Below are 18,376 nucleotides of genomic sequence, written 5' to 3'. Positions count from 1 at the left end.
TTTGATATATTTTTTAAACTTTTCTCTCATGGGATGTGGCTGTTTGTTAGCCAGTCCGAATTGTCCTCGAGATGGTTAAAGTGAGCGGCCCTCTTGGACACAGATCGCTAACTTGGCCATTTCAGATGGAATGAGTCAACCAAAATGGCCCTGGGTCTGCAGTCACGCATTGACTCAACTGGGTAAAGAGGAATTTCCTTCCCTAGAGGTTCCTACTGAAGCAGAGAGGGTTTTATGATAATCCAATCGTCTCATAGCCACCATTACTGACCCGAGCTTTTATTCAAGATTTGTTTTTAATTAAATTGATTGGATTTTAACATGACTGGATCATCACTAGACCATTAATCAGCGTGAGGAAAAACTGTTGAAAATATTTTTAATTCGTTCAACTATTTGGAAATCCTACCGATTTTACACCAGCAGTATGTGGGTTAAAATTAAAACTGTTTCACAAGGTCAGATTTTAATATCTTTAGTCAAGCAGGTGTCAGGAAGTCCTGACTTTGGGGGTAAAGAAATTACTAATATCCTTAAAAAGACAGGTGACGGACAGGGTTGTCTGGTTTTCACACAATTGATCATTCAGAATAATGGCGATAGTACAATGGTCAAATCCGCCATTATAGTCCGGTTCAATTTTTAAATAGCCAGACAGAGTGGATCTTATCAACAGGGAAAACAACCCCATGAAAATGTTGAGACACTCTATAAAAAAAAAAAACAGGACAGATTTAGATCGTTCTCAAAGATACTTAACTGCATTTCATGACCTCCAGAAAGCAACACATGTTGTATCACAAGTGGCCAGATGATTCTTTATCAGATTTTGTGCAAGTTCATCCCAGAACAAAAAGGTTCAGATGGTAAATGTTAGACAGTTTTCCATCCTGTACTTGAACATTCTCCGCTTGCACACCAGGGTTTAACAATACATAATGATGCACAGGAAGAGGCCACGTCTTGGAACTAGGACACCCGATAAAGCAATGTTTGATGGTCTTTTTCTAAACTATTTCTATTTCGATGCCCAATGTCCAGCTGGTTAGAGTAGATGATGTGCCTGAATTTCAGCCTCAGTGTCACAACCGAATGTTTCTGTGTAATACGCCTTTAAGGAATTGCAGCATGGCACACTTGCTTCTAGTGAGGTCATGCTACAAACCCTTAAAGGCATATTAGAACAGTTTCCACTTTCCCATTGAACATCAAACCAAAACCAAGGGCTGGATTCCTCCGCCCTGCCCGCCACAAAATCGCCAGGGGCGGGATGCAGACCATGTGAAGGTCCGTTGACCTCGAGTGGGAATTTCTGGTTACCGGGCAGGCGAGGCCAAAGAATCCCCCCTCCCCCCCCAAGTTACACCCCCCCAGTCATTTTCACCGTTGCTGCCTCAGCAAAGCTGATCATCCATCCCACAGAACATGCAGCCTCTATAACGGACAGACCATCCACTCCACCAGTTCACCAACTTGGGGTTAGGGTTAAAGTGGCCTTCTTTGAAAGAGAACAATGGACAACTATTGCCTATCAGACAGAAAAGGCATTCCCAGCCCATCAAATCCGAGGCTGGATAGTTAATAGAACAGTACAACCTTACAGCGCAGAAGGAGGTTATTTGGATGTCACGCCTGTGCTGCCTCTTTGAAAGAACAATTACTCATCAGTAGAAAAAATTCCAATATTCCACACATCAGCCTGTCATTAGGTTAAATAAATGTGGATTGTTTTGTTTCAGGATCACAGTGTCATAACACCGATGTTGGATTATGATGTGTCAATGTTGGTCAAAATGAGGTTAAGTCTGAGTTTTTCTGTTGAGTTAATGATAGTCTTATCAATAATCGTACTGTTGCAACATGCCATCAATATAGAACTTTAAACAAATAGTGACATGTTAAACAGGCTGACCATTAAATGATAATTCTCAGCTGTCTCTTCATAAGAATTGTTCGTGGTCATGATTTTGCTTGTACAATTCAAGTTTTACAAGCACAATTTGTGTGAAGGCTATGATTTCAGAAAGATTTCATAACTTCAACACGAGACACAATTCCAAAATCAATCTCTGCTACACCTCAACATATGCTTAAAAAGCAAAGATCAATAATGGATGTCAAATGAAATAATCATTGACTTGAAACAAAGGCCCATTAGCTCAGTGAAGGACAGTTGCTGGGTGAGGAGGCAGGCTTCAGGGTACGTCAAACTGAATCTATTTCCTCAAAGCGAGGGAGCTGATCTTGTTTTCTTTCCTGTAATTCCCCTTCCTGTCACTCTGACCTACTCCCCTGGAGGTATTGACTTCGGATGGGATTCAATTCTATTCACTAATAGCCCTAGATTTTCTCACTCCTCGTTCTTCATTTATTAGTCCAGACAGTGAATGTTAGTTGGATTTCTTAAGGCAAACAATTGCTGAACATGATACCTCATCATTTCTTACTAACATATCACTGAGTCACACGCAGGAGCAAGACACCAAACGAATCTGCGTTTCTCCCAAGGCCCAAATTTCCGTCTCGTGCAGGAGAAATGTGGGTCGGACGCTCTTGCAGTTTCAGAAACTCGAGCCCACCTCTGAACCACATGCCTGCCCATCATATTTTTGTCTCCAAGAGGAGAAGGTGTGGCTCTGTGAGCCCCAATGCAGTGGGTTAAAGGTAGGCTGGTTCAAAGGTCCACCTTGGTTTTCAGAGACAGCATCCCAGTGCCCAACATTGTTCCTATATGCCCACTAAACCTCACCCCTCGACTCCTCTCACCCAGCTCCCATACCACTCATATCCCAATGCTCATCATATGCCGATGCCACCCCATATTACTCCATGGGCGGGATTCTCTGACCTCCCCCCCCCCCCCCGCCGGATCAGAGAATCGGCAGGAGGCGGCGTGAATCCTGCCCCCGCCGGCTGACGAATTCTCCAGCCCCGGGGATTTGGCGGGGGCGGGAATCGCGCCGCACCGGTCTGCAGCCGCTGACAGCGGTCCGCGATGGCTGGCACGGAGATGAACCCCCTGCATGCGCTGGGATGACGCCAGCACACGTTGGCGCTCCCGCGCATGCGCCAACTCGCGCCGGCTGGCGGAGGCCCTTCGGTGCCAGTTGGCGTGGCACCAAGTCCCTTCCGCGCTGGCCGGTGCGGCGCAAACCACTCCGGCGGAGGATTCCGCATCTTCAGGGCGGCCCGACGCCGGAGTGGGTCATGCCACTCCTTCGTGCCGGAGTTGCCCGCCCCGCCAATTTCCAAAGAATCCCGCCCCATGTTCCCCATACTGCCTCCATACACTCCATGGCCCCTCCATGCCATCCCAATCCCCTTCCATGCCCCCAATACCCCCTCTATGCTTCATAGCCACTCACCCTGAATCCATTATGGATGCACCTCAGGATGTCTTTCAAATGGATCATTTAAAAAAACTTCAAACAAAGAATCTAATAAAGCTCTTACTCAAAGACACTTCATATTGAAAAGAAATGTATTTATAAAAACCATTCAAAATGAAATTGCCCTCAAGTGATCAATCTGCTATATCAAAAACAACATGTATCCACTCTCCATGCCAAAGGAAGAGAATTCTTTAATAATCTCTTTAAACTCTCAGTTAGAATGGGAACATGGTCCCCTGCTGAGCTAAATGGTTATAGAGCTCTAAGCAAACTTTTACAGTGCCCCACCAGCAGATTTACAGACAGGTCTATAAAATGCCATGGGTGGTCCTCCCACATGCTTCCTGGCTTCCCCCGACATCTCTTCAATTTTACACGGAGTTAAGGGAGGACTCTGGAAGTCCACACTCCCTCGTCCCAATTCAGGCTGTTAAATGGCCAACTATTAACCAACTAAAGGGCTGTGTCCTGCCCAGCCTCAACTTTGAACCAGGAAGGAGGAGTTCAGGGGTGAGAGAAAGCCCAGGTCACCGTAAGGTCACCCCCAACTCGTTATCCCCTTCCCATGGAATCTTCCAATGCAATCACAGAAGGTGCAACATCTGCCAATTTACCTCTTTCCCCCCTCACTGTCCACGGCCCCATACTCTCTATTCAGGTTAAGCAGCGTTTCAGTGGCACTTCCTTCAATTTGGTCTATTGTTTTTTTTATAAATTTAGAGTACCCAATTATTTTTCCAATTAAGGGGCAATTTAGCGTGGCCAATCCACCTAACCTGCACGTCTTTGGATTGTGGGGGTGAAACCCACGCAGACACGGGGAGAATGTGCAAACTCCACACCGTCAGTGACCCAGGGCCAGGATTCGAACCCGGGTCCTCAGCGCCGTAGTCCCAGTGCTAACCACTGTGCCAAGTGCCGCCCCTAATTTGGTCTATTGTATTGGCTGCTCCCAATGCATTTCTTCGACATTGGGGAGACTAAACGCAGACTGGATGACCGCTTTGCGGAACACCTCGACTCAGTCCACAAGCAAGACCCCACACTTCCTGTCACTTGCCATTTCAACTCCTTGGTTGCTGCAATGTTCCAGGGAAGTTCAACACAAAGAGGAATAACACCTCATCTTCTGCTTGGACACATTACAGTCTCTGGACTCAACATTGAGTTCAACACCTTTAGACTGTGAACTTACCCCTCCAATTTGACCCCTTCTTTTTTTTTTGCTTCCTTGGTTGTCCAAAGACAAACACACCCCTCCCCCAAAGGGCCATCTGTCACTTGTTCTTCAGTGTTGCTTTCACTGAGCACTGACCTTGGTTCGCCTATTAACACATTCTGCTATCTTACCTTGATGCCACTATTGGTACTACTTTGGTCCTTAATGCTACCATCAACACTCCATTTGTCTTGTGTCCGTGACATCTTTGTCAATCTCGCTTTACCTCCGACCTATCCATAACCGTGTATTCTGCCTCGCCTCCTCCACCCCCCCCTCTCCAACGATATAAACCATCACATTTCTGCCCCTCTTCAGTTCTGAAAGAAGAGTCACAAGGACTCAAAAATGTTAACTTTGTTTCACACTCCACAGCTGCTGCCAGGCCGGCTGGCTTTATCCAGCATTTTCAGTTTTTATCTCAGATTGCAAGCATCCGCAGTATTTTGCTTCAATTTTAGACAAGTGAACTTTCAATAACATGACATAATGACATACTTGTGAAAGGAGCATGTGTTCTGGGAAATACCGAACAGGAAGTTAGATCAAATAGACAAGACTAAATAAGTGACAATAGCGAATTTGTTTTTTCATTTGTTATTCAAAATCTGATTTCATTTTTAAACACAGCACATTCATACTATGCAACTTAGCATTGCTTCTCAAAGTTTTTACCTAAATGTATTCTGGATACTTGATGCTTTTTAGCTGCTGAATTGCTAAAACCCACTGGCCAATCACCTGGGCCTCCTGATTATTTAACAGAGGCCGCTGGTGGCAGGATTCTCGAGTCCCACTGGCAGTGCACCCCGCCCATTAGTTTCCCACGGATGTAAGGTGGCTTTAATGGGAATTCCCATTGACAGCAGCAGAACGCTGCTAGCGAACGGTACGCTGCCTCATGCCACCAAGAAACACGCGGCTGGGAGGCCGGAGAACCTTGCCCAGAATCTTTCTGGTTCCCAAGCCTTTGCTACCGAAGGTGATTCCTTGCTGCAGTTCAGGGGTGGGATTCTCCGTGAGCCAGCGCTGAAATCGGGAAAGGCGATTGGGCGGAGAATCGTTTTTGACTCCGAAATCGCGTCAGGCAGCGATTTGCCCTCCAATCGCAATTCTCCAGCTCCTCGACAGTGGCGTCAATGCGTCCCAGAACGCACGTACAGTAGACACCATTTGCATATCATTAGTGGGCCTCCGCGAATCTCATTCATGCGACCCATCCTCCATGGCAGCAAGATTTCATACGCTGTTCAGTCATAGGGATTGGATTGTCAAACCCAAACCTATGCTCAACATTGCCCATATAAATACAAGCTTCATTTTGCAACCCCGAGCCTAGGGCCACAGTGGCTAGTTGTAGCAGCCTTAATTTTCCACTCAGAGCCCACTCCACCCCCACCCTCTTCCCTTATTACGGTAGCAGCTTCCAACCCAAGCAACACTTACCCTTTGTCTGATCCCACAGAGCCTTTTCCTCGGACTGTTGTACACCATTAGAAGTACGCGATGCCTCAGGCGTCATAAATTCAATTCTGGCCTGTTAGAAAATATTTTTAACAAACCACATTAACAATGGCAACCATCAAAATTTGCATCCATACCCTTTGAATTCATGAGCTGAGAAATTTACCTGGTGGTCAGAGCAATTTTGCAGGCGCTAAATGGCCTGCTAAACCTCCAAAATGGTGGGCAGGAAAGTACAGGTCCATTCTAAGCTGGAAGGACGCCCCTGCCAGATTTTAGTAGGTAATAAAATTAGCCGTTCAGGACCCATGACTGAAACAGCCAATGCTCTCTTGGCAGTTTAAAATAGGGTTGATCGGGAAGCCCCACCACACTGTGATGGGGGTGGAATGGAGCCAGGAGCAAGGGCGTTCCACCAAACTCTACTTTGAAACCACACAGATCACTACCAGCCACAGCTCCAAGGCAATGAACCCCAAGGTCCAATATTATGTGCCCTTTGAGTCTATCCAATCAAGTACATGGATTATTTCCATCTTCGTGCATGCTCATTTGTGGATGTGCCAATTATGCAATTTAATGCAAATAGTTTTTCCAATTATCTTTTACATATTATGCAATTACATAATTGTATCTTTAACATCCCAAGAATCTTTACAAATTAGAAGAATTTTACACGGAAATTGGAAAAGGCGGGTTTCACACCAGTTGAAATACGAGCGTTGCGATTTGAACACCATTTTGAAGAAGCGCTCAGGGTGGCAAGAGCACTCAATGTACTCTGGGTGGGGCCCTCAATGTCCATGAATGGCACCACTAGTCACTGAGCTGGCTGAGTCCTGAAGGACATATCTACCAGACAGGGCCTGCGGCAGGTGGAGGAACCAACAAGGGAGAAAAATCTACTGGACTTCATCCTCGCCAATCTACAGATGTAGCCGTTCATGACCTTATTGTTAGGAGTGACCATTGTACAGTGCTTGTGGAGACGAAGTTCCATATTCACAGGGATAGTCCATCAGGCTTTGTGATACTACCGCTGTGCTTAAAGGGATAGATTCAGAATAGATCTAGAAGCTCAAAACTGGGAATCCATGAGGTACTCTGGGCCATCAGCAACAGCAGAATTCTATTCAACCATAATCTGTAACCCATGGCCCAGCATATCCCCCACTCTACTATTCCCACCAAGCCTGGTTCAACGAAGAGTGCAGGAGAGTGTGCCAGGAGCAACACCAGGCATACCTAAAAATGGGGTTTCAGCCTAGTGAAGCTACAACACAGGACTACTTGTGAGCCAAACCGCATAAGTAGCAAATAATGGACAGAGATAAGAAATTCCATAACTTATGGATCAGATGTAACCCCTGGAGTCCTGCCACGTCCAGTTGTGAATGGTGGTGGATGATTAAGTAACTAACAGGAGAAGATACTGATATCTCCCTCCTCAGTGATGGGGACACCCAGCACATCAGAACGAAAGACAAAGCTGAAGCATTCACAATAATCTTCAGCCAGAAGTGCCGAGTGGACGATCCATCTCAGCCTCCCCTGGAGGTCCCCAGCATCACAAATGCCAGTCTTCAACAAATTTGATTCATTCCAGGACAAAGCAGCCTGCTTGATTAGTACGCTTTCCACAAAAATTCAATCCCTCCACCAGCGACGATCAGTGTGTACCATCTGCAAGGTGCACTGCAGCAACTCACGTGACTATTTAAAAGGATCTTTGAAAGGTGCAACCTCTGCTACCTGCAGTACAAAGGCAGCAGATGCATGGGAACATCACCACCTGCAACATCCCCTCCAAGCCACACGACATTATTACTTGGAACTATATTACCACCGTCCCTTCTCTGTCGCTGAATCTAAATCCTGGATCTCCCTCTCTAACAGCAAAGTGGGTGTGTCTACATCTTAGGGACTGCAGCGTTACAAGAAAGCAGCTCACCACCACCTTCTCAAGGGCAATTAGGGATGGGCAATATATGTTGGCCCTGCCAGTGATGCTCACATCCCTTGATGATTATGATGCACTATCAATTATGACGAGACGAGAGTAGAGAGTAATCGAGGCTTTATTAGACAGATGTGTGGCCACCTGCAGCTGCTGCCGAAATGGCTGCAGTTCGGAGAGCACACACATTTATACTCCTCCTACTGGGTGGAGCCAGCAGGCAGGGATCTACCCCTGTACCTGTAGTACAGGGGCCTTACCATAATACCCTCGTATGCAGTGCAGTATATACAATATAATACAACAGTGGTGACTACCACATTCACCCCCTGTTAAAAATAAGTCCAGCGGGGGTGGTGGAAAAGTATTTACATACAGGTTGTCATTAAAATTTCAGAGAAGGTTACAAATTTAGACGGTCGGGCGCCTTGATCTGTCGTTGAGAGCGCAGCAGTGCTGGTGGCGAGTCAGGCGTCAGCGACTCTGGGAGCGTGTCGACATCCTCTTCATCCTCAGGTGGGGCGAAGGGGAGGACGGAGCGGGGGCTGTGGTGGTGTGTGCTAGGGGAAGGGAGGGTGGCGCCTGGGCAGAGGGAGGGGGGGGACCCAGCTGGTGCCAGGTCCCTGAGAGAGACTGTGTCTTGGCGGCCGTCGGGGTACGCTGCATAGGCGTGTGGCTGGTTTGCGTGGAGCAGCTGTACCCTCTCAACCAACGGGTCCGCCTTGTGGAGCCGCACGTGCTTGCGGAGGAGAACGGGTCCTGGAGCTGCCAGCCATGTTGGGAGCGAAACCCTGGAGGTGGACTTCCTGGGGAAGGCAAAGAGACACTCATGGGGGGTTTCGTTAGTCGCCGTGCACAGGAGTGACCGAATGGAGTGAAGTGCGTCGGGGAGGATCTCCTGCCAGCGGGAGGCCGGGAGGTTTCTGGACGGCCTTCCAGACCGTCCCATTCTCCCGCTCCACCTACCCGTTTCCTCGGGGGTTGTAGCTGGTCATCCTGCTCGAGGCAATGCCCCTGTTGAGCAGGTACTGGCGCAGCTCATCACCCATAAATGGATCCCCGGTCGCTGTGGATGTAGGCGGGGAAAGCGAACAGAGCGAAGATGGTGTTGAGGGCTTTGATGACGGCAGACGTCATATCGGGGCATGGGATAGCGAAGGGGAATCTGGAATATTCGTCGACCACATTGAGAAAATACGTGTTGCGGTCGGTGGAGGGGAGGGGCTCCTTGACGTCCACGCTGAGGCGTTCAAAGGGGTGGGAGGCCGTCACCAGGCACGCACGGTCTGGCTGGTAGAAGTGCGGTTTACACTCCGCGCAGACCTGGCAGTCTCTGGTGACAGCCCTGACATCCTCGATGGAGTAGGGCAGATTGCGGCCTTAATGAAGTGATAAAAGCGGGTGACCCCTGGGTGACAGAGATCGTCGTGCAGGGTCCAGAGTCGGTCCACTTGTGCGCTGGCACATGTACTTCGGGGCAGGGCATCGGGGGGTTCGTTGAGCTTACCAGGGCGAAACAAAATCTCATAATTAAAGGTGGAGAGCTCGATCCTCCACCGCAAGATCTTATCATTTATGACCTTACCCCGCTGTGTGTTGTTAAACATGGAGGCAACCAACCATTAGTCTGTGAGGAGAGTGAATCTCCTGCCGGCCAGGTAATGCCTCCAGTGCCGCACAGCTTCAATGATAGCTTGGGCCTCCTTTTCGACGGACGAGTGCCGAATTTTGGAGGCATGGAGGGTGCGGGAAAAGAATGCCACGGGCCTGCCTGCCTTGTTGAGGGTGACGGCCAGAGCGACGTCTGATGCATCGCTCTCGACTTGGAAGGGGAGCGTCTCGTCGACCGCGTACATCGCGGCCGTGGCGATGTCGAACTTGGTACGGTTGAAGGCCTGGTGAGCCTCGGCCGTCAGTGGGAAACTGGTGGGAAGCCTTGTCCGCATAGTTAGGGACCCACTGGGCGTAGTACGAAAAGAACCCCAGGCATCGTTTGAGGGCCTTGGGGCAGTGGGGAAGGGGGAGTTCCATGAGGGGGCGCATGCGATCGGGGTCGGGCCCTAGAACTCCGTTCTGAACCACATAGCCGAGGATGGCTAAGCGGTTGGTGCTGAACACACACTTCTCCTTGTTGTAGGTTAGGTTGAGGAGTTTGGCGGTGTGGAGAAATTTGGAAAGGTTAGTGTCGTGGTCCTGCTGGTCGTAGCCGCAGATGGTGATGTTATCCGGGTACGGGAAAGTGGCCCGCAGTCCGTACCGGTCAACCATTCGGTCCATCTCCCGTTGGAAGACCGAGACCCCGTTAGTGACGCCGAAGGGAACCCTAAGGAAGTGGTAAATGCGGCCGTCCGCTTCAAACGCTGTGTATGGGCGGTCCACCTTGCGAATGGGGAGCTGGTGGTAGGCAGATTTCAGGTCCACTGTGGAGAAGACCCGGTACTGTGCAATCTGATTGACCATATCAGATATGCGTGGGAGGGGGTACGCGTCAAGCTGTGTCGACCGATTGATGGTCTGACTATAGTCAATGACCATCCTGTTTTTCTCCCCAGTTTTCACCACTACCACTTGGGCTCTCCAGGGGCTGTTGCTGGCCTCAATAATACCTTCCCGCAACAGCCGCTGGACCTCAGACCTGATGGAGGTTCCGTCCTGGACTCTGTACCGTCTGCTGCTGGTGGCGACGGGCTTACAATCCGGGGTGAGGTTTGCAAACAGAGAAGGCTGGTCGACCTTAAGGGTTGTGAGGCTGCATACAGTAAGGGGTGGTAGGGGCCCGCCAAATTTGAGGATTAGTCTCTGGAGGTTGCACTGGAAGTCCAGGCCGAGTAGCAAGGCAGCGCAGAGGTCGGGGAGGACGTAGAGCCGGAAGCCGCTGAACTCTACGCCCTGGATGGTGAGGGTGGCGATGCAGTACCCCCGGATCGCCACGGGGTGGGATCCGGAGGCCAGGGAGATTCTTTGGTTAATGGGGTGTACCGCGAGGGAGCAGCGTCTTACCGTATCGGGGTGGATGAAGCTCTCAGTGCTCCCGGAGTCCAGAAGGCAGGATATCTCATGCCCGTCGACCTTCACCGTTGTCGACGCGGTCGCGAGGTTGTGCGGTCAGGACTGGTCGATCGTGACGGAGGCGAGACATGGCTGGTCGTCGGCAGTTGCAGGCGATGAGCAGCCCGATGAAACGCCCAACAAGCAGGGGCCTGAGTCGGGGAAGATGCCGGCGCCCTCGGGCCGCACGTGTCCTGGGGCAGGCAAGATGGCTTCGTCCATTGGTTTTGAGGCAAGCAAGATGGTGGCGCCCATGGGCCGCACGTGTTGTGAGGGGAGCAAGGTGGCCGCGCCCACAGGCCACACGTGGTCTGAGGCGAGGAAGATGGCGGTGCCCACGGGCAGTACGTGGTCTGAGGCGAGGAAGATGGCGGTGCCCACTGGCCGCACGCGGGGTGTGCAGGGACAATAGCGGCGATTGAGCGGGCCTGGCACACTGCAGTGAAATGTCCTTTCTTGCCGCAGGCCTTTCAGAGCGTGCTCCGCGCCGGGCAGCGCTGCCGGGGGTGTTTTGTCTGTCCGCAGAAGTAGCACCTGGGTCCCCAGAGGTTGGTTGGCTGCCGCGCGGCGTAGGCTTGGGGCGGTCGCTGATGGGGTCCATGATGGGGTGGCTGCTGGCTAGGTCCACGGTGCCCAGGAGGGTGGGCCGTGCGGTCGGGGCCTACGCCTGTACGTTGCGTGAGGCGACTGTGAGCGAGAGTGCTAGTTTCTTGGTCGCCGCGAGGTCAAGCATAGCCCCTTCTAAGAGGCGCTGGCAGATGTAGGCCGACCCTATGCCTGTAATGAATGCGTCTCTGATTAGCAGGTTAGAATGTTCAGCGGCCGAAACGGCCTGGCAATCACAGTCTCTCACCAGGGAGAGCAGGACACGCTGGGCGGAGCCAGCAGGCAGGGATCTACTCCCGTACCAGGGGCCTTACCATAATACCCTCGTATGCAGTGCAGTATATACAATATAATACAACAGTGGTGACTACCACAGATTGAAAACAAAACAATTGGGCTCCAAATCTTTTGAATAAAATTTGAACAATGTCTGCTAGTGGAAAGTTTGTCGCTTGTGTTGGACCAGTTGGCCAGTCCTCCATACTCACATCAATAATGTTTACTTGGCTGAGTTACCTAAAAGGGTTTCATGCCCATGTAATCATACTATGAGAGAGCAAGAGCGAGAGCGTGAAAGCGAGAGAGAGTAAGCGAGAGAGAAAGCGAGAGAGTGTAAGCGAGAGAGAGAGAGAAAGCGAGAGAGAGTAAGTGAGAGAGAGAGAAAGCGAGAGAGAACGATAATTATTTTCTTCCTGATTTCAACACTTGCTTGAAGACTTTGTTGGGGACGTCCAGAACTCGGGGTCACAGCATAAGGGGTAAGCCATTCAGGACTGAGATGAACCTCTCAGAGAACATAGAAGATACAGTGCAGAAGGAGGCCATTCGGCCCATCGAGTCTGCACCGATCCACTTAAGCCCTCACTTCCACCCTATCCCCGCAACACAATTACCCCTCCTAACCTTTTTTTGGTCACTAAGGGCAATTTTGCATGGCCAATCCACCTAACCCGCACATCTTTGGACTGTGGGAGTGAGGCACGATCAATGTGGCTGGAGACGAAGTTGAATTCAAATTGAGGCTTTATTAGTATCTGAAGTGTGGCCTCCTACAGCAGCTGACGAAATGGCTGCTAGCTGAAGGCCACGCATATTTATAACCCGGCCCCTGGGCGGAGCTAGCATGCAGGGGCCCAGGTGAACCTGTAGTGCAGGTTCTACCGTACAACCCTTAATATAGGAACACAGTGGTTTACCACAGGGAGGAAACCGGAGCACCCGGAGGAAACCCACGCAGACACGGGGAGAACGTGCAGACTCCGCACAGACAGTGACCAAGCCGGGAATCGAACTTGGGACCCTGGCGCTGTGAAGCCACAGTGCTGCCCAAAGAGTGTCGTGAATTTGTGGAATTCTCTACCACAGAAAGCTGTTGGAACTGGACATGGTCCTTTCAGCAAAAGGGATCAAAGGATATGGAGAGAAAGCGGGAGTGGGATACTGAATTTGCATGATCAGCCATGATCATATTGAATAATGGTGCAGGCTTGAAAGGCCTACTCCTGTATCTATTTTCTATGTTTCTATGTTTCAGTGGGAGAAACAGGAAGTGAGCAAAGAAAGTGCTGCAATTGTGCAGAATCCTTGTTCCCTTCTGTTTTCAAAGAACTTGAGGGATATCATGGACTGTATTCCGCAAAGTGAGCCGTCATAATCTTTTCTGCTTTTGTTACATTTTCTGTCCCAATATTCAATTGTTCTGTGAAATGCTCAGAGGGGCGATGTTGGGGTTGGGGGCAGTGACAAATGCTGGTGGTGGGGGACTAATCTCCAAATGTAAGATCTGGAAACTTTCTCAGGTCAGTGAAGCTGCTTTGATTTTTTTAAATGTTCATTCAGCAGATGTGGGTATCACTGGCTAGGCCAGCAGTCGTTGCCCATTCCTCATTGCCCTCGAGAAGGTGGTGGTGAGCTGCCTGCTTAAACTGCTGAAGTCCCTGAGGTGTAGGTACACCCACAGTGCTGTTAGGGAGTGAGTTCCAGGATTTTGACCCAGCGACCCAGGAACGCAATATATTTACAAGTCAGGTTGGTGAGTGACTTGCAGGGGAACTTCCAAGTGGTGGTGTTCCCATGTATTTGCTGCCCTGGTCTTTCTAAAAGCGAGGAGACATGGGTTTTGAAGATGTTGTGTAAGGAACCTTGGTGAGTTCCTGCAGTGCATCTTCTAGATGGTGCACACTGCTGCCTCGGTTGATGGTGGGGGGAGTGACTGTTTGTGGAAGGGCTGCTAATCGTGCAGGCTGCTGTGTCCTGGATGGGGTCAAGCTTCTCGAGTGTTGTTGGAGCTGCACTCATCCAGGCAAGTGGAGAGCTCTACTGACTTGTGTCTTGTAGATGGTGGACAGGGGGAGGAGGAGTCAGGAGGTTAGTTACTCACCACACGATTCTTACCCTCCAACCTGCTCTTGTAGCCACAGTATTTATATCATAGATTATCATAGAATTTACAGTGCAGAAGGAGGCCATTCGGCCCATGGAGTCTGCACCGGCTCTTGGAAAGAGCACCTTACCCAAGGTCAACACCACCCTATCCCCATAACCCAGTAACCCCACCCAACACTAAGGGCAATTTATCCTGGCCAATCCACCTAACCTGCACATCTTTGGACTGTGGGAGGAAACCGGAGCACCCGGAGGAAACCCACGCACACACAGGGAGGATGTGCAGACTCCGCACAGACAGTGACCCAAGCCGGAATCGAACCTGGGATCCTGGAGCTGTGAAGCAATTGTGCTATCCACAATGCTACCATGCTGCACAGTTGAGTTTCTACCCAATGGTAACCTCCAGGATGTTGACAGTGGGGGATTCAGTAATGGCAATGCCATTGCCTGTCAAGAGGCAATGGGAAGATTCTCTCTTGTTGGCACATGTGTGGCACAAATGTTAGTTGCCACTGGTCAGCTCAATCCTGGATATTGTCCAGGTCTTCTTGCATTTGAACATGGGACTGCTTGTCTGAGGAGTCGTGGTACTGAACATTGTGCAATCATCAGAGAACACCCCCACCTCTCACAATGTTATTCTGTAATACATTGCGATGCTCACGATTATATGCTAGTTACGTGAAGATTGCGATGGCAAATGCCACCATGGCAAGTTGTGAATTAACTGGTGCCAGATAAGTCAACATGAAATTTGCTTGGTTGGCACAAAATAAATTTGTTCACTTGTGAAGCTTGCCTCAGCTACCCAGTCAAATTCTTTGAAGTAGCTAAGTAAGCCAATCAGTAGTGGACATCCCAGGGCACAATGGCATACAGTAAAGTAGGAGTGGCCATGGAGCCCCAATATTGACTCAGAGTATTGCAAAGGGTTACGACTTTAGGTAAATCAGTCAAAGATAGGCAAAGAATCCTGATTGCCATCTACCAGCCCGGTGACAAACTAATACTGTTTAATGTTGAGCATCAGTTTGAGAAAATTCTAATAGAACCAAAGCCAGAAAGAGTGTACTTTGGGTGAGGTTGGCAATGTTCACCTGATTTAGTTGACCAAGTTCTAGAGCAGACACCTTCCAGAGAGAGCCTACGTACGTGGCGAGGATTGGAATCAAAGCAAGGAAATGATCTTCTGAACCGGATCCTCACCTTCCTACCTGTCAGGGATACACCTTTCCATAATATGATTCTCCAAAGCGGAAACATCCTCCATGGTGTGACACATTTGCTGTGCTAAATGGGATACAATTTTTCTCATATTCCTCCATGTCTGTCTTACTTACTGTACCCTCACCACACATTGATAACAGCATAATGTTTGAGAATCAGCCTGTGATAGATTCATTGTTACAGACACACCCACCGAGCCATAACAGGATCAAAAAAGAGTCTTAGCGTTCTTCAATGACCTGCCATACTAAACCCCAAATCTACAGTTACCCACCAAGGTGAACCCAAAAAGCTGAAATCTCAATGTGTACAGACGATCAGTGCCAAATAATTACCCCTCACATTGTCTAATATGTAATGGAACTCATGTCTTACTGCTACTCCTTTCAATCCTGCAACCTGTTTGTTTAAATATGTTCTTGTTATCCCATTCTCCAATTTATCATATTTTTCCTGTTTTCAACTGAACCTCGGACAGTCCTTTTCCAGTTTCTGATAATCTAGCTGCACGCATTTTGTTTAATACACAAAAATAAAATATATGAAAAAAACAAAAATGTACTGAGAAAAAGTAAGGAGGTACAAAAACCCAAGAAAAGAGAATATCAATTCAAATGGAAATGGAAGGCGTGCAGAAGGACGATGACTATAGAAATGAAATAGATGGTGAGAGGTTGATCGCCCTGACTGGAGAGGCTAGAACTAGGGGGAATAGTCTCAAAGTAAGGGGTCAGTGTCATGCGAGAGTACCTTTAAGAAATGGGTGTTTATAAATGGGTGTGTATATAAATATCTGTAGTGAGAGTACCTTTAAGAAATGGGTGTTTATTACTGCAGTGATGTCAGAGAGTGGGTAGAGCTGGGCTGTCTGTCAGCTTTTTACTTTTGTTTTAGGCTGTTTGCTGCAGGGTGTGTTTTAGTTTTGTTTTCAGTGTTGGAGCTGAAGCCAGACCAAGCAGGTGTACTGCTGTTCTCTCTGCCATCAAAAGACTATCTCTTGATCATTTGGTGAATTCAGAATTACAAATGTTTTCAGTAGTGACTTTAACCTGATGTGCTTCTGATAAAGGTTTTGTTTTTAAGTCGTATGGATGTTAAAAAGGAAAGCTTAAAGGTTGTAGTCTTTGGGGATTGTATTTGAATTAATAGTTACTAAGATGTTCACTGTTTGTTTTAAAAAGATTAACTTGAATTCATAGAATAAACATTGTTTTGTTTTTAAAAACTTTGCCATTTCTGCTGTACCATACCTGTAGAAAAAATAATTGGGTACTCTAAATTTATTTTTAAAAAGAAACTATAGAGAGTCGTGAACACAGCCCAGTCCATAACGCAAACCCGCCTCCCATCCATTGACCCCGTCTACACCTGCTGCTGTCTTGGGAAGGCGGGCAGTATAGTCAAAGACCCCTCCCGACCGGGTTATTCTCTCTTTCAACATCTTCCATCGGGCAGGAGATGCAAATGTCTGAGAACACGCACTAACAGATTCAAAAACAGCTTCTTCCCCTCTGTTACCAGACCCCTGAATGACTTTCTTATGGACTGAACTAATCTCTCCACGCATCTTCTTCTCTTTTCTTGTAGTACTACACTCTGCATGATTCACCCAATGTCTATGTCTATGTATTTACACTGTATATCTATCATATGTCCTATGTTTTTCATGTATGGAACGATCTGCCAGAACTGTATGCAGAACAATACTTTTTACTGTACCTCGGTGCACCTGACAATAAACCTATATCTAAGTCCATGGATGGGATTAATAGATTTTTGCACTCAATTATGGGGATTAGGTAGTTGAGGTCGAAAATCGGCCACGGTCTAATTGAATGGTGTGTCGTGTCAGAGGGGCCAAATGATCTGCTCCTATTCCTCTTCAAAAATGAAGGTAAAATAAACATCATCTTACAGGGGGGAAAAAATGAAAAGGGAAGCCTCAGCAGAAAAGGAATAACAAAACACAATGAAATAAAGCACAAGAGGAAAGGAAATGGTAAATCATGTATTGCAGTCCAAACTTAGCAAAAGGTTCCAAAAAAGGTTTTAATGCATTTGTCAATAACATTGCCAATTATTGAGGAAACAAATGTGTGTTGTCTCAATTGAAAAGGCAAGAAGTAATACAGCTTTGTGAAAATGTATAACTCACAGTGCTTGGGTCCAGATCAGAGTACAGATGGATGCTAGCTACAGGTTCAACTTCACACATGGACCCATCATGATCAGATTGTCCGCCAGGCATCTTGCAGTGTGGCTCTGTGCTGTGCTGTACAATCCAACAGTGAACTCGATAATGGAATCCATCTGATCCACTTATATCACACCATTGTTTGTTTTCTTTCTATTTTAGTCCAGTCCAGTACCACCTACATATATTTGCATGCTCACTCCAAATACGGGAGCATTCTTAGGTCTCACAAGTTCGTGTTGCGAACACAAAAGTCACGTCGTACAAGGATCCTTGAATTACATGTTTTGTAAGGTGGCCCTTGCTCCATTTTATGACACAAAAACTCAAATTTGAAGAAAGGCTATTCCAATTGGAAGTCAGAAATTCAGAACATCTAAAAGACGCACGCGAATGTGTGCAGATTATGATCAGTTAATCGGGCTTGGCACATGCAACAAGAATAGATGAAAAATACCTAGCAACCAAAATCAACACAACACCAATAGCTGGTGATTAGCATAATGCAGTTAGCAAGCAAGACATTGAGGTGACTTTTAGAACAACAAAATTCATCAGCTTTAAACATTTTAATACCCAATGGAAGGTCATATAGTACAGCTCCAGAACTGCCCTCCAGCAACACATGCCACCTTTTCCCTGGCTATCACTGGGATTCATTGTCTCCATTGATCTACGTTACTTTTCCCTTCATTGTTTAACTTGCTGTCCAATCCAATGGAGTTTATCTGACCAGCTTATAAAACTCTTACTGATGCTCATGAACGAGCTGATGCAGTGAGCCCCCCCCCCCCCTCCCCATGACTCCTGCCTTTCACTTTGCCTCAGTATTCCCCAGCATTCCTAGCAGGAGTGCCATGCAACAGCACAAAGGTCCATGT

At 48.1% G+C, this 18,376-nt stretch overlaps 1 protein-coding gene across 6 annotated transcripts in view; it reads right to left on the bottom strand.

Annotated features, from left to right (window-relative positions):
* The window catches only part of arhgap28 (Rho GTPase activating protein 28), a 265,341-nt gene that overhangs the window by 70,932 nt on the left and 176,033 nt on the right, over nucleotides 1-18,376 (bottom strand). For all 6 annotated transcript variants that reach the window (XM_072468329.1, XM_072468330.1, XM_072468331.1 and 3 more), the window contains one exon: nucleotides 6,058-6,148. In XM_072468329.1, the coding sequence (XP_072324430.1) occupies nucleotides 6,058-6,148 (91 nt within the window). The remainder of the gene's footprint in view (nucleotides 1-6,057; nucleotides 6,149-18,376) is intronic.

The sequence above is a fragment of the Scyliorhinus torazame genome, chromosome 11, assembly GCF_047496885.1.
Source record: "Scyliorhinus torazame isolate Kashiwa2021f chromosome 11, sScyTor2.1, whole genome shotgun sequence".
Classification (NCBI taxonomy): Eukaryota; Metazoa; Chordata; class Chondrichthyes; order Carcharhiniformes; family Scyliorhinidae; genus Scyliorhinus; species Scyliorhinus torazame.
Note: the sequence above shows the minus strand (reverse complement) of the source record. Positions and strands in the feature narration are given on the sequence as shown.